This window comes from Giraffa tippelskirchi, chromosome 2 (assembly GCF_054371585.1).
Source record: "Giraffa tippelskirchi isolate mGirTip1 chromosome 2, T2T-mGirTip1v1.2.pri, whole genome shotgun sequence".
NCBI lineage: Eukaryota > Metazoa > Chordata > Mammalia > Artiodactyla > Giraffidae > Giraffa > Giraffa tippelskirchi.
In genome coordinates, this window is record NC_137276.1 from 234,176,290 (window position 1) to 234,199,733 (window position 23,444).

At 48.0% G+C, this 23,444-nt stretch overlaps 2 protein-coding genes across 3 annotated transcripts in view; one reads left to right on the forward strand and one right to left on the reverse strand.

The window, feature by feature from the left end:
* Window positions 1–17,289: 17,289 nt before the first annotated feature.
* Window positions 17,290–23,227, reverse strand: DPH3 (diphthamide biosynthesis 3). 2 transcript variants are annotated; one of them, XM_081573305.1, is made up of 3 exons: window positions 22,987–23,227; window positions 21,932–22,006; window positions 17,290–19,962 (listed from the first exon to the last, which is right to left on the reverse strand). In XM_081573305.1, the coding sequence occupies exons 1-3, from the start codon at window positions 23,092–23,094 to the stop codon at window positions 19,897–19,899; spliced, it is 249 nt and encodes an 82-aa protein (XP_081429431.1). In that variant the 5' UTR covers window positions 23,095–23,227; the 3' UTR covers window positions 17,290–19,896. The 2 variants fall into 2 exon arrangements, with proteins under 2 accessions (XP_081429431.1, XP_081429432.1); XM_081573306.1 differs by lacking the exon at window positions 21,932–22,006.
* Window positions 21,344–23,444, forward strand: part of OXNAD1 (oxidoreductase NAD binding domain containing 1) — a 48,663-nt gene continuing 46,562 nt past the window's right edge. Inside the window, exon 1 of the mRNA XM_081573295.1 lies at window positions 21,344–21,514. The gene's annotated coding sequence lies outside the window, so the exon portion shown is untranslated. The remainder of the gene's footprint in view (window positions 21,515–23,444) is intronic.

A 23,444-nucleotide genomic window follows, 5' to 3' on the forward strand; every position in this document is an offset into this window, starting at 1 on the left:
CAGGACTCGTTCCAGAAGTGTCCACGGCAGGGCGGAGGCTGGGACCTTTTTCCACCAGAGCTCCTCTCTTCCTGGTTGACGTGGCCCCTGGGGCTGTCAGCTCTCTTCCGGCACCTTATAGGCTACAACGGCAGAGAGCTTCCAGGCTTCAGAGAAGGCCCCCGGGCAGGAAAGCAGAGAGGACTGGGCTCAACCATAATGCAGCGCAAGATGAGTCTGAGCCCGCGTGGCAAGGTGCCCTAGGGCTGAAACCTGGGGATGGCCAGGGATGCCACACTGGGCACCAAAATGTCTGAAGCAGGAGCCAATCCAATGCTCCCTTTGTCTGCCCTGGAGGGGTGGTGCAGAGCACCAATGCCTGGCCCAGGGGCTCCCGGGAGCATTTGTGCAGCTGATGCAGGTCACCAGGAGCTCCCGCGGGGCAGCAGGTCAGAACTGGCCTCTCCCCGGTCAGGCAGGAGCACCAGGCACACACCTGCCATCGTGCAAGTGGGGTTCCCTGCAACCGGGGGGTCGCACCCCATGAGGCACTGTGGGGGTCCCAGCAGGAGGGCACAGAGGGGCTTGGGAAGTCAGAGCCTGGGCGACAGGCCTTTGGGAAGGGAACCGGGAGACCTGATCCCGCTCTGGGCAGGAGGCTGTCGGAAGACGGAGCCATGTCATGGTTGGGAATCGCATGTTTTTACACACGGTGACGGGAGGCACTTGCAGGGCTAAAGCCATCCTGGTGGAGGGCCCACCACTCCCGTCCGCCAGGAGGGGAGCTCTCCGCTCACTCTGAGGTCCGCCCCACGTTCTCGCTCTGTCGAAGCGCGCACGGACGCCAGTGTGGCCCTGTTTCCGTCTTGCCCCATCTCAGGCCCAGAGCGGCCCTGTCTGAAGTTGGTGTCCGGGAAACTGCGTGCTGAGAAGGGAGGGGGGCTCCGCCGCCTGGGGAGGGGCCAGGTCCCGTGGGTCTCACGTGACACAGGCTCTGTGCCCCCGTAGGAGTGGCCGGTGTCCCCCTGTTAGCCCAGCTGTGACTCCAGACGGCAGTCAGCTCACGGAGAAGAGCAGAGGACAGGCGGATGAAGAGGCTCTTCTGTCTCGCCAAGAGCTCTTTCCAAGCGTGGCCGCAGACATCTGAGCGGGTTCTCTCCGCGTCCTCAGTGACTCATGGCCCGGGTGCTTGCAGTTGAACCCAGCAATGACGCCAGCAGCGGGAGAACCGACAGGGCTCACCCACCCACCTCCCGCCTCCCATCTCAGGGTGACAGAGCATGATGGTGACCGCTCAGACGACAGCCTGGGCCCCCAAATCTGCAGCTAAATGGGGCCAGGCCGTCAGGAAGGAGAGTGACAGGCGTTCTGCGTGCTGTAGGCTCTGCCGCCGGCTGCCACCGGCCACAGGAGAGCTTAAAACGGGGTTCGGAGCCCGTGGATCAGTTTGGGAAGCAGAGCTTGTGCACAGGCTCCGTGTTGACCAGGGTCAGTGGCGGCCTGGGCTGGAGGACCACCAGGGGGCTTAACGCCATCAGGCAAATCAGGGGTTGAAGGCGGTCGGCAGAGCCGGGGTCCACCGGGGGAACGCGGCGTGTTCCAGCGCAGGTGCAAACTCTTGGTCCCCAAATCGGCCTGACCACTGACTCTCAAATGGTGCGGATTCGAAGAAAGACCTCCTCAGAGTTTCTGAAAGCTCAACTGTTTCTTGCCAGGCCTATGCTTAGACCGCAGTCATGCACAGAGGCTGTAGTCTGAAGAGAAGCCAGAGACGATCCCATCTGGGCTGGGGTTAGAGAACTCACAAAACGCTGCACCATTCAGCGAGGCTCTGATGGAGACACGCCCTCTGGCCGCCCCTGAATCAGCCCCGGTCCCCGGACAGTGCCACGCGGCCCTGTTCCCCTTAGCCTTGTGCCGGGGCTCTTCTCTGCCCCAGGGCCTTCTCTGAAGGCAGAGCCATCCATGGAGGCAGGGAGCAAGCTCCCCTAAGAGTGAGCCCTCCAGGGCAAGCTCTCGTCACCGAGGGGAGAGGACCCAGGGGAGGGTGGCCCCAGCCTCCATCTCCCAGGGAGGTGATTCCGAAGGGAGGCATCTTGTACTCGTCTCAGAAGGGCCTGCGGAATCGAGCAGCAGCCGGGTGAAGGTGCCCGTATACTCACCTCTCCTTCCCCACCTCACTTCCTCACTCGCACGCCCTGCTTCTGAGGTTCACCTCCCCCGTCAGCACCTGCACCGAATCCTTGCCTCAGGCTCCGCTCTCGGGGCTCCGCTCTCGGGGACGCCAGGCCAAACCACAATGAACGCAGTCTTCCTTTCTGTGGAAGGACTGGCCCAGGCTACCACAAGTGATGCCAAGCAAGCCTTCAAGCTAATCCCGCCCCCAGGTCCCACATCCTAACACAAGCAACAGGTTCTTATCCGCTTCCTTCATGGGCTCCTCCTTTCTGGCAGAACCTTTAGGTGACAGGCGACAGAAACGCAAATGGCACAATCTTAGTCCTTCAGAGGCCGGGGAGATTCATAGGGAAATAACAAAGCCTCTTGTGTAACTGAAGGGAAGATTGCTCAACCAGCCCTTCGGGATGGTGGGGGTGTGGCTGGGCCTCAGAGAACAAGCCGTGATGCTGGCCTTTTCACATGGGGAGGCAGATGGCCCCAAGGCACTCAGTCGTGTCCAACTCTTTGCAACCCCATGGACTATAGACCTCCAGGCTCCTCTGTCCACGGGATTTTCCAGGCAAGAATACTGGAGTGGGTTGCAATTTCCTTCTCCAGAGGATCTTCCAGCGCAGGGATCCAACCCGGGTCTCCTGCATTGCAGGCAGATTTGTTACTGTCTGAGCCACCAGGGAAGTCCCAACAGCTCAGGAGTCCCAAAAGAAGACCAGTACGTATATAAATATTGTAACGTGAGTGAGTTTCTCTAAGTTCCAGAAAGAATCTTTGTCACTGTTGCTCACTGATTGACTCAAGGGCCTAGAACATATTTGCAGTTGGTGTATGGTTGAAAAGTGCAAGTGAAAATCACTCATTCGTGCCCGACTCTTTGCGGCCCCAAGGACTATACAGTCCATGGAATTCTCCAGGCCAGAACACTGGAGTGGGTAGCTTTCCCTTCTCCAGGGGATCTTCCCAACCCAGGGATCGAACCCAGGTTTCCTGCATTGCAGGCAGATTCTTTACCAGCTGAGCCACCAGGGAAGCCCAAGAATTTATAGATAATTATTGAATGAATGAATGCGTGAAGCATTAAATAGAAGGCGAGGACGGGAAAGAGAGGAGGTGGGATGAAGGAAGAAGGTTCGGGTGGGATTAAGGAGGGACTTAGCTAGCCCCGCCCCTCCCCCACCCGTTTTGGGCAGCTGCTGCTCTTTCTAGGATTTGGGGCCGTCAGTCCTCAGTCCAGAAGGTGGCTGTGTCCGTCCCCCACCCAGTCCGGCTCCACCCACCTCTCCTTGCAGCCCTATAGCCCTGCACTCAGGGCTTGCTGGCCCGCGAGCCCGAGGCTGTTCTGAGGGAGATGTCCTGAGCCAGCATCCTTGCCCCTCCTCTGGGGAAAACATCACACCTGTTTTGAGAAGGATTTGAAGTTAGTTTTATGGAGCAACGTCTTATCTAGTCTGTATAATCCTCTACAGTGGAGCCCAGCGGGGAATAGTCGGTGCTGAACACATAGTTAACACTCTTCTACAACTGATACATCTTTTACCATTATTTTAGCTCTTCAGAATGTGGCTCCTCATACTGAAATACATCTGAATAAGAGGAAATTTTGGATGATTTAGGAACTGGGCGAGGCTGGGGGAGAGGGAGGCCATGTCTTTTATTCCAGTAATATACAGGTGTGTGTGTGTGTGTGTGTGTGTGTGTGTAACAGTGTAAGACACCCTACTACATTGAGGGGGCCTGGGGACAAAGTCTGTATGACCCACAGTACAGAAGCAGGGGCTGATCAGCGTGAATAGAAAGGGTGAAAAGAGGAACGAGGAAGGCAGGGATGAAACAGCATCCACTGCGCGCTTGACCCGTGCAAGGCACTTAGCCTGTGTCATCTTGTTAAACCTCACGGCCAGCCTGCAAGGTGATTTTCACCGTTCTGGGTTTGCAGGAGGGGAAAGCGGCTCTCCCAAGGTCACAGTACAACAAAGGACTCCGAGGAGCGGCCCTCTCGCCGCTGCGCTGAGAGGGGAGCCTGCGCCACCTGGTGGCCGGACTGGAACAGGCGGACGCCCGGGAACGAGGACCGCTTGCGGACAAGGACGGCTGCTGAAGGGCTCGGGAGGACTGGTGCTGAAGTGCTCGGGAGGGCGGCTGCTGAAGGGCTCGGGAGGGCGGCTGCTGAAGGGCTCGGGAGGGCGGGTGCTGAGGGGCTCGGGAGGACGGGTACTGAAGGGCTGGGAGGACGGGTGCTGAGGGGCTCGGGAGGACGGGTGCTGAGGGGCTCGGGAGGACGGGTGCTGAGGGGCTCGAGAGGGCGGGTGCTGAAGGGCTCGGGAGGACGGGTGCTGAAGGGCTGGGAGGACGGGTGCTGAGGGGCTCGGGAGGCGGCTGCTGAAGGGCTCGGGAGGACGGCTGCTAAAGGGCTCGGGAGGGCGGGTGCTGAGGGGCTCGGGAGGACGGGTGCTGAAGGGCTGGGAGGACGGGTGCTGAGGGGCTCGGGAGGACTGCTGCTGAGGGGCTGGGAGGGCGGCTGCTGAAGAGCTGGGAGGGCGGCTGCTGAGGGGCTCGGGAGGACGGGTGCTGAGGGGCTGGGAGGGCGGCTGCTGAAGGGCTCGGGAGGACGACTGCTGAAGGGCTCGGGAGGACGGGTGCTGAGGGGCTCGGGAGGACTGCTGCTGAGGGGCTGGGAGGGCGGCTGCTGAAGAGCTGGGAGGGCGGCTGCTGAGGGGCTCGGGAGGACGGGTGCTGAGGGGCTGGGAGGGCGGCTGCTGAAGGGCTCGGGAGGACGACTGCTGAAGGGCTCGGGAGGACGGGTGCTGAGGGGCTCGGGAGGACGGCTGCTGAGGCTGAGACTCCAACACTCTGGCCACCTGATGCGAAGAACACACTCATTTGAAAAGACCCTGATGCTGGGAAAGATTGAGGGCGGGAGGAGAAGGGAACGACAGAGGATGAGATGGCTGGGTGGCATCACCGACTCGATGGACATGGGTTTGGGTAAACTCCAGGAGTTGGTGATGTACAGGGAGGCCTGGCGTGCTGCAGTCCATGGGGTCGCAAAGAGTCGGACACGACTGAGCGACTGAACTGAACTGACTTGAAAGATGAGGTGAGCATAGGTGTCGGTGGTTGTTGTAAGCACCTAATTTTATTTATCTTTAACTCTGAAACCTCTGATGTGGGGCTTATCAGATCTCGTTGTAATTGTTGACTTAAGAAACAAACAGCTTTCTTTAGCCACAGGGCTGAGTCTCAGGAGACCAGTTTCTTCAGCGCCTGCCATGGTGCCGGGCACAGGACAGGTGCTCCATGAACGACTAGGGAAGGCAGATTCCATCGTCTGTTTGTGGGGCAGCCTTGGGCCAGAATCATGCAGATGCCACCAAAAGCTGCTGACTAGACTTTTCGCATATGCATTTCAAAAAGTTAAAAAATATGACTTTCTTTCAAATTAGAATGAGTGTGTGGCAAAGATTTATTTAACTCATTATTGAGAAGAGTCAGCAGATTAGTAAAGCTGGTTCAAATAGGAAAGATTGGGATCATGTTAGCAAAAAAAAGAATGTTGCTTTCCAACAAAGAAAAACAAGTAAATAAAGCAAAACAAATCCAAGAAGAAGGAAGAGAAGGAGGAGAAGGGAAAGAGAAGATGTTGAAATAAGACTGCAAAATTAGATAATGTCTTCTTACAGGACAGTAAATCCTTTGAGAGTTACATTTTTGGTGGCTAGAAATCATTTGCTTCTGTAGCAGGTGAAAATCATTTAGAACTTACAATGTATACTCTTTTACACATTAGTAGGCAATGGCACCCCACTCCAGTACTCTTGCTTGGGAAACCCCATGGATGGAGGAGCCTGGTAGGCTGCAGCCCATGGGGTCGCGAAGAGTCAGACATGGCTGAGTGACTTCACTTTCACTTTTCACTTTCATGCATTGGAGAAGGAAATGGCAACTCACTCCAGTATTCTTGCCTGGAGAGTCCCAGGGTCGGAGGAGCCTGGTGGGCTGCCGTCTGTGGGGTCGCTCAGAGTCGGACACGACTGACGCGACTTAGCAGCAGCAGCAGCAGCATACAACTTCATAGAGTCTGAGACAATAATCTATAGTGAACAGTGGCGTGTTTCTATCATGATTTAGATGACCTGGGTGCCTTGACCCCATCACCCACTTCCTTCCAAGACCAGGGGAGTCCAGGTCGTTCACCTGCTTCCCTGCTTCACTTTCCAGCTGCCTCCTCCTCAATCCTTGAAAAACTGTTCAAAAATAATTATTGACAAAATGGTAAAAGCATGACTCTAATACAGACATAGAAATGAACCCGTTAAAGATTTTATTGAATTTGTGAGGGACCATGAGATACTATAACCAGTTCAAAAGAAAATCTAAAGGACAGACACACTTTCACAGGAGGAAATGAACATGACACAGTGGGGGTGAAATTGGTCTTGTTCCCCAGTGGGAGGACAGACAGCTGCCCCTTTGCGGGGCAGCACAGGGCACGCGCACGCAGAGACATGAACCGTCACGCTTTGCCGTCAGTTGCCTTCAATTGATGCTTTCGAACTGTGGTGTTGGAGAAGACTCTTGAGAGTCCCTTGAACTGCAAGATCAAACCAGTCCATCCTAAAGGAAATCAGTCTTGAATATTCATTGGAAGGACTGATGCTAAAGCTGAAACTCCAATACGTCGGCCACCTGATGCAAAGAACTGACTCATTTGAAAAGACCCTGATGCTGGGCAAGATTGAAGGCAGGAGGAGAAGGGGATGACAGAGGATGAGATGGTTGGACGGCCTCACTGACTCAGTGGACATGAGTTTGAGTAAACTCCGGGAGTTGGTGTTGGATAAGGAAGCCTGGCGTGCTGCGGTCCATGGGGTCGCAAAGAGTCAGACACGACTGAGTGACTGAACAACAACAACAACAAATACAGTTAAAACAGCTCAGAGACAGTGAAACTAGAAGCAGATAAGTTGGAGGTTATTCCCTGGTGGCTTATTGGTAAAGAACCCATCTGCCAGTGCAGGAGATGCAGGTTAAGTTCCTGGGTCAGGAAGATCCCCTGGAGAAGGAAATGGCAACCCACTCCAGTATTCTTGCCTGGGAAATCCCATGGACAGAGAAGCTCGTCAGGCTACGGTTCTTGGGGTTGCAAAAGAGTCAGACACAACTTAGCGACTAAACAGCAACAGACTTCTAGATGAAGCATAGTTTCCTATTGAAATCCTTTTTTTCTTTATCTTGGAAACATAAAAGGCTCTGGTCATCCTCCTGCCCCTTAGAAATTTCCAGGGTTTCTCTTGATCCCAACTTGCTATCTCCACTCTGACCCAGCACTGCTTTATTATTTTTTTTTATTAATCTTTATTGGAGTATAGTTGCTTTACAATGTTAGTTTCTATTGTACAGCACAGTAAGCAGCTATATGTATACATATATTCCCCGTTTCTTGGATTTCTTTCCCATTTAGGTCACCACAGAGCATTGAGACTTAGTGACTGAACCACAAGAACACTGAATAGAGTTCCCTGTGCTACACGTGTTACCGAGTCCAAGCTTGCTCTGCTCACTGCACGACGGGCCAATGAATCCAAGAGACGAGGTGTTGAGGCAAGGAAGAGACTTTAACTGGGGAGCCGGCAGACCGAGAAGATGGCAGGCTCAGTCAGTTCAATTGCTCAGTTGTGTCTGACTCTTTGTGACCCCATGGACTGCAGCTCACCAGGCCTCCCTGTCCATCACCAACTCCCGGAATTTACACAAACTCATGGCCATTGAGTCAGTGATGCCATCCAACCATCTCATCCTCTGTCGTCCCCTTCTCCTCCTGCCCTCAATCTTTCCCAACATCAGGGTCTTTTCCAATGAGTCAGTTCTTCGCATCAGGTGCCCAGGACCTGTGGGGCACATCTGCCGCAGACCCGGGCTGAAGGTCCCGCAGGTGGCACTCGCATGCGGCAGCCTGCTCGTTTGGAAAGAGGACACGGGCCAGGGAGGTTATGGTGCACCTGTCCTTCCTCCGGCGGGCGGGCCGGGGCTGCCCACATCCCTACCCCGTGGGGCTCCAGCTTCTCCCACAGGCCCTGATGACTGTTGCTCACGGCCACCCTTGAGAGGCTGTGCCCTCCCCTGCTCTCTGTGTGTGCCCCCTCCCAGCCCAGGGCATGGCGATCTCCTCCAGGTGGCCCTTCAGGATGCCAGGACAACTTCATCGGAGACTGGAAACGGTCACTCACCTCGTCAAAGTCACAGCAGCACAGAGCTGACGGATCTCTGAAATCACGCCTTCATCCCCCCTCCCGTGTTCTAGCAGAGAGACCAAGGCCTGGACAGGTGACAACACCGTCCTTGGACGCATTGCCCAGGGCCCTGCCCCGCAGAGCCCACAGATGGCAAGGAAGACGTGTGCAAGCTAGGAGAGCAGAAGCCATCTGGCCGAGGCCCGGGCCCTTCTGCCTCATTATGTCCATACGGTGCTTAATTCCGCAAAATTTCTGATAGGAAGGGGTGTTCGGCAAAGAGAACAAAACCTCCAATCATTTATAATAACTGCCAACACATATTTGTCACTTATTCGTGAAAAGCGTTTCCATTCTGTTCTTAAACTTTCTCTGTAATATAATTATATTTTTTAAAAATCCCCCCTTGGCACAGAGATTTGGCCCAACTCATAAACAAAAGTGGCTACAGCATCTTTATTGATTGAGTGACAGTACTTATCCAATTTGGTGGCTGAGTATCTACTGATAACCTTAACACTTTTACAACCAGAAAGTCCTTTTTCATGTCTAACTTCACAGATTTTTTTCTCTAGGCCTCAGCATGGTATGATGAGTGCTTAGCCAAGCCAGATGGACAAGTCATAAGTAGGTCATATTTTGCCAGGAATATATACACAATATCTGGCAGGTTGTGTTCAAGGTCCAAGTTCAGGGTTTCAGATCATATCTGACTTGACATGTGAGCTTCTCACTTGATTTTAAACTGTCTGGATAAGAAACTGTTGGGTGCCGCTGAAATGTATCAGGGAATCCGTTGCAATAAAAACACTCAAAATGGGTCATCGCAGATTCCAGCAACCAGGAAACAATACATCAGTAAGGTTCCCGGGTATTACTTTTCACGTTTAATGACATTGTGTGACCGTACATCCCATTTCTCTCTATAATTAGAGCTCATACCTACCTTCATGTGACTATATAGAGCAGACTTGGAAAATATTAACCTAAATTGATGCTTTTGAACTGTGGTGTTGGAGAAGACTCTTGAGAGTCCCTTGGATGGCAAGGAGAGCCAACCAGTCCATCCTAAAGGAAATCAGTCCTGAACATTCATTGGAAGGACTGATGCTGAAGCTGAAACTCCAATACTTTGGCCACCTGATGCGAAGAACCGACTCATTTGAAAAGACCCTGATGCTGGGAAAGACTGAAAGCAGGAGGAGAAGGGGATGACAGAGGATGAGACGGTTGGATGGCATCACCAACTCAATGGACATGAGTTTGAGCAAGCTCCAGGAGCTGGTGATGGACAGGGAGTCCACAGGGTCGCAAAGAGTCAGACATGACTGAGCGACTGAACTGAACTGATTATTTAATACTAGGGTGAAGTTGCTTAATTTTGAATACAGAAAACACAGCTAAAGCCTTGCTCATCTCACAACACAAGTGTAGCAAAAATTAATACTATGGGGCTGTTGTCTGATGTCTGGCCAGCAAAAGAGGCTGACGACCTAGTATTTCAGTTAATACGGGGATGATGAAATCAACATCACAGTGTAATCTAAATGACATCATGCTAGGATCACTTTACCTGTTTAACAACAAAACGAGTGTCCCATCCCTGCCTTGGTTTCCCCAGCCTTGGGTATGGTGACTGACCTGGGACTCTGGGACTACATTTCCCAGAACTCCCTTCTCTGTACAGTCCTGGGTGAACATTGACCTCCTGGCAGTCCAGTGGTTAGGACTAAGCTCTCTTATGGCAGGGACCTGGGTTCAGGCCCTGGTTGGGGAAATAAGTTTCCACCAGTCATGTGGCCAAGAAAGGAAGCAAGAAGGAAAACATGTTTTTATGCTCGGAAGGTTGGAGCAGGGCCCCTGCAACAGTGAGTGGCCACACACGCTGTTACCCATCTACCAGCTTGCTTTGTTCTAGGCTAACTGCTTACGCAGCTCCCTGGGGAATGGCGCCAGTCTCCCTCGAAAATCACCCACGGTGTCACGGTCGGCAGTGGGGAGACAGTCATACCTCCAGTTTGTATTTTCTCTTCTTCACACCAAGCCTTTTTCTCCTCACCTACGTGTCGGGCTGACCTGTAGGTGGCTTTCATCTCAACACCAGCTGCAAGGTAGCAGGTGTGATGCCTCCTTCTCACTCCTGCAGTCACATGAAGCCTGATCCTCTAACAAACCCCTCATTCTCTACCAGTCGTAGCTCCTCTGCCTCTCCGGATCGAACCCGGACACATCATGGCTGGGTTTCTTGTGGTCTTAAGCTTGGAATTCAGGCAAGTTTCTCAAACCGTAGTCTTGGGTCATTTCTGATACAGCAAGAAATATGTATAATTAAACTATTGTTTACTGAGCCCTTACTATGTGCAAACACTGTGCTCCCTGCTTTATGCATATCATCTCACTTAATCTCATTACATGGTTCAAAGCCTCCTTCCACGCTGGTTGACTCTTTCATCATCACCATTTGGTGGTTCAGAGATTCCTGCTGGGTCCGGTAATAGTCCAGGCTTTGCCATTTGGGATTGCAGACCGGGACACAGTGCTCTCTGGGGTGACCCTGGGTGCCCTGTCCCACTTTCATTGGAAACACACAGAAGGTGCCTATTAAGAGTGTGTTTCCCCTCTTGCACACCCTCGGTCTTGGCATTAATCACTGCCCAGATGTACAGACTTTGGCTCTATCCAAGAACTCTGCTCCCCTCTGGCCTCAACTCTCTGCTTGCCTGTCACAGTCCAAGTGTTGCTCCCCTGAAGCGATGTCTGGGCTCAGTGCCACCTACTAGGATACCCCACCCCTTACTAGACATTCACCTCTGTTTGGGAGTCACTTTGTCTAGAAGCCCTTCCCCATCAAATACCCTTTGTTTGCCAGACCGAGGTGGCTGCCTTCCTTGGGTATATGCCTCCTGCATTTTAAGCATGTTGTGAGCTAGGGGACAGTATTTTTAACTGTGATTTCTTTTTCATGTGTCCTTTGTTTTAAACCCTTAAAGAGGAATAATTTGAAAAATTGTTTCCCAAATATATAATCCTGAACAATTTGCTCTGTAGGAAGTAGGGGACGGCAGGCATCCTCAAATGGATTAAAGGCATCCTAATTACTTACACCGGCAGAAGCTGTCACTTCTGTAAGGTGTGCGATTAGCTGCCCAAATGTGTGCTGGGAAAATGTGATTGTTTAAGCCTGGGGCACAGCTCAGAGCCCCCTCAGACTGAGACTCTCCTACTGAGGTCATTAGCCCAGCTTGGGCTCTGCAGGCATTTGTTAAGGCGTATTGCATGCCTGGACATAAAAGCAGGTGGCTGAGTGAGCGCACACGCCTGTTCCACATGCAAACAAGTTGTGACCATTGAAAAACACTGACTCCTTCTTACTTTGTGATTGTGAGTTCTCTTTTCCAGCTGAGTCTGGTGGTTCACAGTGTGGTTTGCACGTTAGGATCACCAGGGAGACTCTACAAACCCTGATGTTCAAATTGCACCTAGACCAAGTAAACCAGCCTCTCTTGAGCAGCACAGTTTTATATTCATTTTTTTTTAATTGGAGGAAAATTGCTTTATAATGTTGTGTTGGTTTTTGCTGTACAACAAAGAGAATCAGTCATAATTATATACATATATACATATCCCCTCCCCATATCCCACCCCTCTAGGTCAGCACAGAGCACCAGGCTGGGCTCCCTGTGTTATATACCAACTTTCCACAGCTATTGTGAAATGGAGTATTTCCTGCCATATCAGTAAACAAGGATTTCACATCATTGTGATTTCGGGCCTCCAAACATAAATTTCTGAGTCCAGGGGGCGCCCAAAAGGCAAAACAATGCCTGCAATCCAGCAGTTGTCAGCCGCAGCCACTCCCTATGGTAAGCGAGGACCTAAGGATGGAAAAAATCAAGAAGCAGGATGCTGGCCCTAGACAGCTGAGATGCATATGAAAGGAGTGACTTCAGTGAGCCCAGATGCTTGCATCTTCCCATACATAGAAGAGCGCTAAATTCCTTCGTTTCAGGTATCTGGTTTTCCGTAATTAACAATAATCTCTAATGTTCAGAATACCTGCCCCCTTTGCTGCCAAAGTTAGATATAAGCTGACTCCTCCTCCTGCCTCCTCAGTTCTCTCAGTGGAACTTGAGATACTGTCTCCCAGGCTTGAAGTCCTAAGAATGACCACCAAATAAAACATAACTCTCAACTTCTAGGTTGTAACTACTTTTTAAGTCGGCACTATCTATCTTACACACGATAGTGGATATATGTCAATGCTACTTTCTAGCTCATCCTACCCTCTCCTCCCTTCCCCAATTATGTGCACAGCAGGGCTGAGTACTATTTCATTGTAAATATATACCATATCTTCTGTATCCATTCATCTGCCGATGGACATCTAGGTTGCTTCCATGTCCTGGCTATTGTAAATAGTGTTGCTGTGGACACTGGGGTACATGTGTCTTTTAGAATTGTGGTTTTCTCAGGGTGTATGCCCAGTAGTGGGATTGCTGGGTCATGTGGTAGATTTATTCCTAGTTTTTAAAGGAATCTCCACACTGTTCTCCACAATGGCTGCATCAGTTTACATTCCCCCAGCAGAGCAGGAGGGTTCTTTTTTCCACACATCCTCTCCAGCATTGATTGTTTATAGATTTTTTTGATGATGGCCATTCTGAATGGTGTAAAGTGAGGTCTTATTGTAGTTTTGATTTACATTTCTCTAATAATGAGAGATGTTGAGCATCTTTTTGTGTGTTTATTAGCCATCTGTATGTCTTCTTTGGAGAAATGTCTGTTTAGGTCCTCTGCCCACTTTTTGATTGGATTGTTTCTCTGATATTGAGCTGTGTGAACTGCTTATATATTTTGAAGATTAATCTCTTGTCAGTTGTTTCATTTGCAATTATTTTCTTCCATTCTGAGAGTTGTCTTCTCATCTTGTTTATAGTTTTTTGTGCAAAAGTATTTTATTAGGTCCCATTTTCCTTTTTATTCCCATTAATCTAGGAGGTGGGTCAGAATCTTGCTGTGATTTATGTCAGAGTATACTGCCTACGTTTTCCTCTAAGAACTTTATGGTTTCTGGCCTTAAATTTAAGCCTTTAATCCACTTTGAATTTACTTCTGTGTATGGTGTTAGGAAGTGTTCTGATTTCATTCTTTGACACATAGCTGTCCAGTTTTCCCAGCATCACTTATTGAAGACGCTGTCTTCAAAGACTCAAATTGTTTAAATGACTATACTACACAAAGCCATCTATAGATTCAATGCAATTCCTATCAAATTACCGATGGCATTTTTCACAGAACTAGAACAAAAAAAAATTCACAAAATGTATGGAACCAGTTCAGTTCAGTTGCTCTGTCATCTCCAATTCTTTGCCACCCCATGGACTGCAGCATGCCAGGCTTCTCTGTCCATCACCAACTTCCAGAGGTTGCTCAAACTCATGTCCATCAAGTTGGTGATGCCATCCAACCATCTCCTCCTCTGTCGTCCCCTTCTCCTCCCATCTTCAATCTTGCCCAGCATCAGGGTCTTTTCAGATGAGTCAGCTCTTCACATCAGGTGGCCAAAATATTGGAGTTTCAGCTTCAGCATCAGTCCTTCCAATGAATGGTCAGGGTTGATTTCCTTTAGGATTGACTGGTTCGATCTCCTTGCCATCCAAGGGATTCTCAAGAGTCTTCTTCAACACAATAGTTCAAAAGCATCAATTCTTTGGTGCTCAGCTTTCAACTCTCACATCCATACAGGACTACTGGAGAAACCACAGCTTTGACTAGATGGACCTTTGTTGATAAAGTAATGTCTCTGCTTTTTAATATGCTGTCTAGGTTTGTCATAGCTTTTCTTCCAAGGAGCAAGCGTCTTATAATTTCATGGCTGCAGTCACCATCTGCAGTGATTTTGGAGCCCCCTCAAGAAAAGTCTGTCACTATTTCCATTTTTTCCCCATCTACTTGCCGTGAAGTGATGGGACTGGATGCCATGATTTTAGTTTTGCGAATGTTGAGTTTTAAGCCAGCTTTTTCAGTTTTCTTTTTCATTTTCATCAAGAGGCTCTTTAGTTCTTCTTCACTTTATGCCATAGGGTGGTATCATCTGCATATCTGAGGTTATTGATATTTCTCCTGGCAATCTTGATTCCAGCTTGTGCTTCTTCCAGTCTGGCATTTCATATGATTCAAATCCTCAAAGGTGATGCTGTGAAAGTGCTGCACTTGATATGCCAGCAAATTTGGAAAACTCAGCAGTGGCCACAGGACTGGAAAAGGTCAGTTTTCATTCCAATCCCAAAGAAAGGCAATGCCAAAGAATGCTCAAACTACCACACAATTGCACTCATCTCACGTGCTAGTAAAGTAATGCTCAAAATTCTCCAAGCCAGGCTTCAGCAATACATGAACCGTGAACTTCCAGATGTTCAAGCTGGTTTTAGAAAAGGCAGAGGAACCAGAGATCAAATTGCCAATATCTGCTGGATCATCGAAAAAGCAGAAGAGTTCCAGAAAAACATCTATTTCTGCTTTATTGACTATGCCAAAGCCTTTGACTGTGTGGATCACAACAAACTGTGGAAAATTCTGAAAGAGATGGGAATACCAGACCATCTGACCTGTCTCTTGAGAAACCTGTATGCAGGTCAGGAAGCAACAGTTAGAACTGGACATGGAACAACAGACTGGTTCCAAATAGGAAAAGGAGTACATCAAGGCTGTATACGGTCACCCTGCTTATTTAACTTATATGCAGAGTACATCATGAGAAACGCTGGGCTGGAAGAAACACAAGTTGGAATCAAGATTGCCGGGAGAAATATCAATAACCTCAGATATGCAGATGACATCACCCTATGGCAGAAAGTGAAGAAGAACTAAAGAGCCTCTTGATGAAAGTGAAAGAAGAGAGTGAAAAAGTTGGCTTAAAGCTCAACGTTCAGAAAACTAAGATCATGGCATCTGGTCCCATCACTTCATGGCAAATAGATGGGGAAACAGTGGAAACAGTGTCAGACTTTATTTTTTTCGGGCTCCAAAATCAACTGCTGATGGTGATTGCTGCCATGAAATTAAAAGACGCTTACTCCTTGGAAGGAAGGTTATGACCAACCTAGATAGCATATTTAAAAGCAGAGACATTACTTTGTCAACAAAGGTCCGTCTAGTCAAGGCTATGGTTTTTCCAGTAGTCATGTATGGATGTGAGAGTTGGACAGTGAAGAAAGCTGAGCGCCGCAGAATGGATGCTTTTGAACTGTGGTGTTGGAGAAGACTCTTGGGAGTCCCTTGGACTGCAAGGAGACCCAATCAATCCATCCTAAAGGAGATCAGTCCTGGTGTTCATTGGAAGGACTGATGTTGAAGCTGAAACTCCAATACTTTGGCCACCTCATGCGAAGAGTTGACTCTCTGGAAAAGACCCTAATGCTGGGTAGGATTGGGGGCAGGAGGAGAAGGGGACGACAGAGGATGAGATGGTTGGATGGCATCACCAACCCGATGGACATGGGTTTGGGTAGACTTCGGGAGTTGGTGATGGACAGAGAGGCCTGGAGTGCTGCAATTCATGGGGTCGCAGAGTCAGACACGACTGAGCGACTGAACTGAACTGATTCTGCATATAAGTTGAATAAGTAGGGTGACAATATACAGCCTTGAGGTACTCCTTGCCCAATTTGGAACCAGTCTGTTGTTCCATGTCCAGTTCTAACTGTTGCTTCTTGACCTGCATACAGATTTCTCAGGGAAACACTAAAGACCCCGAATATCCAAAGCAATCTTGAGAAAGAAAAATGGAGCTGGAAGAATCAACCTCCCTGACTTTAGACTCTAGTACAAAGCTAATCATCAAAACAGTATGGTACTGGCACGGAAACAGAAATATAGACCAGTGGGGCAGCACAGATTCAAAAGCTCCTCAGGTGATTCCAGTGAGCTGCTGAGTTTGAACACTGGTGCTCAACCAGTGGTTCTCAAGCTTTAGCTGCATCAGAACCACTTTGAGGGCTTGTCAAAACCCATGCCAGAGATCAGTAAATGTGGAGGAAAGGTGTTCAATATTTTGCATGTTTCATATAATGTTGCCAGTGCTCAAAACAATGAATTCCTTTTGCATCAGAATAGGTAACCTTTTTGTTTTTGCACATACAACAGGCATTGTGATGAATGTTGTCATCATTAGCTAATTTAGTCATTTTTACGAGACTGTTTCATTCTCATCCTTCAGGTCTCAGAAAAGGTGCCAGACTGACATGCCTCCAGTCTGCCCTTTAGAAAGGCACTTGTATCACATCACCTGGGCCCTAAACACAGCCTGTTCTCTTTATTTCCTCTTTTCTTGTTGCAGGTAAGCTCCATGATGACAGAAACTTACCTGCCTTCTTCACTTAGCGGCAAGCATTCCACAGACCCTTGGTGAATGTGGGTCTGTTGTTCCCACAGAGCAACCCTGGGAAAAAGGTACCATTATGGCCTGTATTTCACAGACCAGGACATAGAGATACACAAAGACCACAGTGGAGAAACTGAGATTCAACCTGTGTCCTGACCAGAGCTGGGCTCTTAAACCAGTGTAAGAATTACCATGTCTTAAGTAGCAACCTTCCTTCACAGCAAGAAACTGAATTACTCAGTTACTAAGAATGTCAACTATATCTGCCTTACTGCCACTTAATCCAAAGCTTATTTTTTCCCAAATAACTATTAAAAATCCAGAACCAATACCCATGTGGCCAACCTATAGTAATAGTGGCAATTTCTTTCCTATTGAAAAACTCTACTGTCCACACCAGAAACCTATCTCCAAAGTCCCAAAGCAGGTTAAAGATGTCCATCTCATATATAATCACATTACAATATTTAAATACATAATGCTGGTATTTAGTGGAGGAAAAATCACATGAGAACAAACGGATGTGAATAATTTGACTTTATTCAGCATGCTAATACAGTTTAAACTGGTAATAAATTAGTATGTACAGTTGTCAAAAATATTGGGTGCTTTCCAAGAAAAGGGTTTCTGAATGTGTACACTGAAGTATATGCAGAATCCTCTGATGTGGAGTTACTGAAGAATGGAGTGTCTTTCTCTGTAAGTCATCTTTAGTGTTTAGTTTAGAAAGGTTTCGATTACCATTCCAGCTCCTGCAAACTATGAAGCCTGAAATTATAGTACTGAATTTAGAAATCCCCTGATCTAGTCTCCTGACTGTAACAGATGAGGAACCCACTGGTCTTGCAAAAGATTACAAAGCTAGCAAGTGACAGAAACTGGATTACAAATCAGTCCTCAGAGGGGCTCTGAAATGTCTTTGAAGCTAAGCAAGGGATACCACAGAACTCTAGTCACATCTGCAAGACCCTGGTTTTACTTTCTGCTTAACATAGGATTAAATCCTGATGTGTTCTTTGTGGTTAACAGATGCAGTGACTCAGTTGCTTTTGGAAATGAAATCGTGCCCGTGATCACATTCCTGAATATCACTGGTCACTAGTGCCACTGGCTTTTCTCCTGGGACATTTGGACTTGGGCAACTTTTCTTCCTGATCTTATGCTCACAGCAGAAGTGACATTAAAGACATCTGTTCCTGTTTGAAATTCACCATCGGTTATCGGTATCTACAAAACCATCAGATCTGAGCGTGGGATGGTTTCTTTTTTCTCTTTGCAATTCATCCCCACCAGTTAGCACACACCCTGCTCTGTTCACTTGAGCCATCACTAGTTTCAAAGCAACTGTGGATGAATTCTGGGCTGTCAGTGTCCCAAACAGTGATTTCTCAACACATCAAGAACATGCCGTATGCTTCATATAACATACCAAGCAGTTTTGGCATACAATTTTTGGTGATTTACTTCTCAGTCTAATGGCTTCATATAGCCATGCTATTGGCAGGAGAAAAAAGGCCACTGGCCTGTTTTAATTTAAACCCAAGTGTACAGCACATTTATCGGTTAGTAATAAAATGCTCACATTCTGGCAAGCTATTTTTCTCCTTAATTGCAGAAGCCAATTCCACAACCCACAAGACATCAGTTAATTTTATGTACACACAACAAAGGTGTATACATAAAGGGAATTTTGGAATTTCCATGCAAGTGATTCTGTTTCTTGCTACTCTCACGACTGTGGCAAAGGAAGACCAATGGCCTATCTTTGTATGTTTCTTTTTCTCCAGGGCAACGATTCTCTGCAAGAGTGAATGTATGTGTGGTTGCAGCTTCTAGAGGCTTATTATATATGCCCTTGGGCTTTCCTGGTGGCTCAGTCAGTAAAGAATCCTCCTGCAATACGGGAGACCTGGGTTCGATCCTTGGGTTGGGAAGATCCCCTGGAGAAGGGAACAGCTACCCACTCCAATATTCTGGCCTGGAGGATCCCCATGGACAGAGGAGTCTGGCAGGCTGCAGTCCATGCGGTCAGAAAGAGTCGGACATGACTGAGCAACTATGCGCAGCACATATATGCCCTCAGGGGCATGTTTAATTAGAACAGGCATCTCATTTTCAAGATCATCCTTAGTAAATACAAGAGTTGTTATCAAAGCTTTACCTTTTAGGACTTGTGACTTGATTTGGTGGTAGTGATGAAAGCACAGCCACCAGCCACGAAGACTTGATGTTAACCCCTATCTAGAGTGAAATTTCACTGGCCTTATCTAACAACAAACACACACACAAGAACCCAGATACAGAAATATTAGTCGCACTGATCTCGCAAAACCACTCAAGCATTTAATTAAATAACTAAGTAGGCACAGTTTTCTCCTCTCATTCTGTTACCAGTTTCACTTCCTTTGGCTGTTTTTTATCATGTCCTGATTTTCAAGGAAAACGGAGAATATTGATAAGGAAAGTCCATATTCTTTGACCATTTTGTTTTTTGACTTTTCTTCTTAACTCACTAACATTGTGAGCTCAGTATATTTTTTCTTTGCACCACCACCAGGACCCAGTATATGAAGTATAGTGAAATGGCATGTTTAACAGAACACAGATCCCTGACGAAGGTCAGCGTGGTGAGGGAGTAGAAGGTGCAGCCCCAATGGACTAGAGGCAACTGACTTCCTTCAGTTTACAACAGCAAAGCTGATGTCAAACTGCAAAGAAAGGGCTGATTTTAAAAATCTTCATAAGCAACTAAAATAAAAATCTTTAAGTTAAAGAAACCCAATGCTTTGAGGTAGATGATGCTGTTGTCAGATAATGATGTAATAGTGTAAAGATATAAAAATAAAACTGAGGGAAAAAAGCACTGATTTGAAATTATCTCCTTTTATGTTTGGATGGAAAATTAAGAACACTTCCAATTCAAAGTTTTAAGCACAAAATCCAGGTATGTCTTGTGGTGGACTTGCTTCTTCAACTGGAGATGAACTTGGCACCCGATGGAAAGAATCCAGACTCTCATGAACAGCAAACCACAAAATGATTGTCCCCGTGAAGAAGTCAGTGACTCTGCATTAGACTTTTCCAGCTTGCCTCATTCCCCAAGTTCAGCTTTTAGAACCGAAGTCTTCTTCAGCATTTAACTAGCTCTTTATTGGTGGAAGGGGCTGGGACTGTCTCTCCACACGTGAACTGATCCTAAGACAGAACAAGAAATTACATTACTCATTGAGTGTCTGTGTCACAGATGCATCAATAGTAAGATTTCATTTTGTTACAATCAATCTTGCTCTGTTAAGTTTTTCCTTTGCTCTATGACTTCATCCTTGGTCAAAGTCAGCACCAGAAACATACTCTTGAAAGTGTATAAGTTTTTAGACCCAAATTCATATTTAATGCACCATATTATTATCTTAGGTGGCGCTAGTGGTAAAGAACCCACCTGCCAATGCAGGAGAGGTAAGGGACATGGATTTGATCCATGGGTCTGGAAGATCCTCTGGGGGAGGGCATGGCAACCCACTCCAGTATTCTTGCCTGGAGAATCCCATGGACAGAGGAGACTGGCAGGCTAAAGTCCATAGGGTCGCACAGTAAGACACGACTGAAGTGACTTGGCACGCACACACCTTACCTTATAAACATACATGTCCATCTTCACTAGAGGGCTCCCACTTCTCAGAAATCATTTATAAAACACATGTTATATCTTTTAAGTTTCTGTATTAATTACTACTTCCACTACTACTTCTCCACTTCAATATTTGGTCACTCAAATACCTGTTCTCTTTAAAGTAATTACTTCTTCCAACTAAAGTGGGTAGATCTTTATGTTTCCCAGCACAGATAATCTGCAAATTAGCTACTTCGTAAATGAAGTTCAACCTCTGATGATTTATCCTGGCTTATGCCAGCCACCCCGGGAAACCTCTGCCTCCCAGGTTACTCCTCATCTCCTGCAGTCTTATCCCTGTAAGGATCAGCCTTATTCCATCCCTGTCAATCTCTGACTCCTGCCCAGCACCTGGAACCCTCCCACTGTGTTCTTTGGAACCTATGGTCCACCATCAACGTGAGGCTCCATGTTCTCAACCTCTGTAAAACAGCTTTCTTGCTCTAACACAGGGTTCTCAATGGGTGGTGGAAAGGAGGTGTTACTTTAATCTTTGGGGACATTTAGCAATCTGTAGAGACATTTTGGGTTGACATACTGAGGGGTGCCACTGGCATCAAATGGGTAGAGGCCAGGGATGCTACTCAATAGCCTAAGTGCATGATCACCTGACTTAAGATTGCAGTCTCTCCTCATACCAGCACTCTTGCTCACCCTTATCTGTTCTCTGTTTTTTCAGAACACATTTAAGTGCAAGAATAAATCAGTAAACGGCTAAAGTACAGCCTAAATTATAGCCTGTTTCTGTCTAAGTGTCTTGTTCCCACCTTGCCTATAACCACTCTAGAGTTTATCCTTAAGAATGTTAAGCACTGTTATGTGACAATTAGATCTCAACAACAACAATAACAAACACAACAAACTCAGAAAATAGAATGTTAAGTCTCTTAAGAATCCATTCAAAGTACTGACCAAAAGTTGAGGTTGAGGTGGGCAGTCATAACATTTATTTTGTTTTCTATTGTCAACACTTTTGGATGGAAACAACAGGACAACTAAAGACTAAAATGAAAATTGTAAAATTCCAACTATGACTTAGCTCAAACAAGATAATGCAGAGTTCTATGTATAAGTCAGGTAAGAGATATTATAAAACTGTTCCTTTCAAAATAAGTCCAGGAGCTCTGAATGATTTTAATTACCTTTAAATAATGGAGGAATAAAGACTTTCAATTAAATAATCTTTATGATCATTTTCCTCTGTTAAATAAGTAATTCCAGTAATATTCATTAGATACAGAACAGTTTATTGACTTCTCCAAAAAAAGTTAATAAATTGAGCTTTTAAAATTTTAATTTACAATATAATACAAAAATTTAATTTACAATTACTTATGAATGGCTTTTTAAAATTCGTTTAAAAAACATAGCATTTTCCTAACACACCATTAGAAAACAATCTGCTGAACTTACATATCACAGGCAGACTGCTCAAGGTTCTTGCAACCCTCTCCCCTCCCACCCTCCTCCCCGTTTTAAAAACTGACTCCTTACCTTGTCATAAATCACTTTTATAATGAGAGAGCAGCTAGGGCACGTTGCCACGTCTTCCCCATTCTCCAAATCTTCCTATAAATAAAATTAAACACCGTATGGTCAGCGCAGCCTTCCCTTGGCGATCTCCTCCTCCCCAACCCTCACTTCTTGGGTAAGCTCCTTAGAGGCTGGCCTCCACACAAGGCAGTTCAGTTCAGTTCAGTCGCTCAGTCGTGTCCGACTCTGTGACCCCATGGACCGCAGCACGCCAGGCCTCCCTGTCCATCACCAACTCCTGGAGTTTACTCAAACTCATGTCCATCGAGTCGGTGATGCCATCCAACCATCTCATCCTCTGTTGTCCCCTTCTCCTCCTGCTTTCAATCTTTCCCAGCATCAGGGTCTTTTCCAAGGAGTCAATTCTTCATATCAGGTGGCCAAGGTATTGGAGTTTCAGCTTCAACATCAGTCCTTCCAATGAATATTCAGGACTGATCTCCTTTAGGATGGACTGGGTGGATCTCCTTGCAGTCCAAGGGACTCTCAAGAGTCTTCTCCAACACCACAGTTCAAAAGCATCAATTCCTCGGCGCTCAGCTGTCTTTACAGTCCAACTCTCAGATTCATACACGACTACTGGACAAACCCACAAGGCACATGAGGACCAAAAGCACCTCCCGAGAGAAACGCCAGCCCCATTCTTCCCTGTAAGTGTCACTTGGGGAAAAAACACCCAGGAGAGTGAGTCATGGTTCAGTCGTCTCACAACCCCCCCCGCCCCCCCCCCCCGCCTCGGAAGACAAAACCACACTCCTTCCAAAAAGCATCCTAGGAAGGGGAAGCTTGAGCGGCGGGGGCTGGCGAGAAAACAGGTACACGCCGCCATCCACCCCCTCCCCTCCCCTCACGCTTGACTGAAGGCCAGAACCAAGTGCCCACAGACCGCGCAAAGTACTGACTCTGGGAGAATTCAGAAAGGGATGAAAAAAGGGAGCGGATAACTGAGCCGCGCGAGTCCGCGGCACGAACTCGGCAGAGCGAACGCGCGTCCGCTCCGAGGAGCCGCCCGTCACCTTGGTGATGCAGAAGTTATCCCCACACGGGCAGGGGTAGAAGTAGGTCTCCGAGTCCTCGTCGTATTGGAAGTCTTCGATCTCCACCTCGTCGTGAAATACCGCCATCGTCACTGGGACCGGCACAGGTCTGTCAGCTTCGCCGTCCGACCCAGGCCGGGGCCCCGGGCCAACTTGGCTGGCGCCCGCCCAGACGGACGTCTCCACACAGCACCAGCGCGCGGAGGCCCGCTTTCGGCCCACGGAGGCCCGCTTCCGGCGCAGAGACAAGGACGCAACTCAGGGCGTGAGGCCAAAGGGGTGACAGGGCCGCGGTCACCATGGAGATGGCGGCTTTAGGGGGCGGGGACACGGGCAGATAGGGCTCGCGGCCCAAGCTCGGTCGAGCGTCGCTCCGCCCATCGGGCGACAGCAACCAATGGAGTGTGGGATTTCTCTCTCGCGGCTGTGCGTCACGT

Excerpts from the sequence above, each read along its gene's own strand:
- DPH3 (XM_081573305.1), bottom strand. The coding sequence starts at position 23,094 with ATGGCGGTATTTCACGACGAGGTGGAGATCGAAGACTTCCAATACGAC. Across the intron at positions 22,007-22,986 it reads ATAACTTCTGCATCACCAAG|GAAGATTTGGAGAATGGGGA; the intron begins GTGACGGGCGGC and ends TTTTATTTATAG. Across the intron at positions 19,963-21,931 it reads TAAAAGTGATTTATGACAAG|GATCAGTTCACGTGTGGAGA; the intron begins GTAAGGAGTCAG and ends GTTCTGTCTTAG.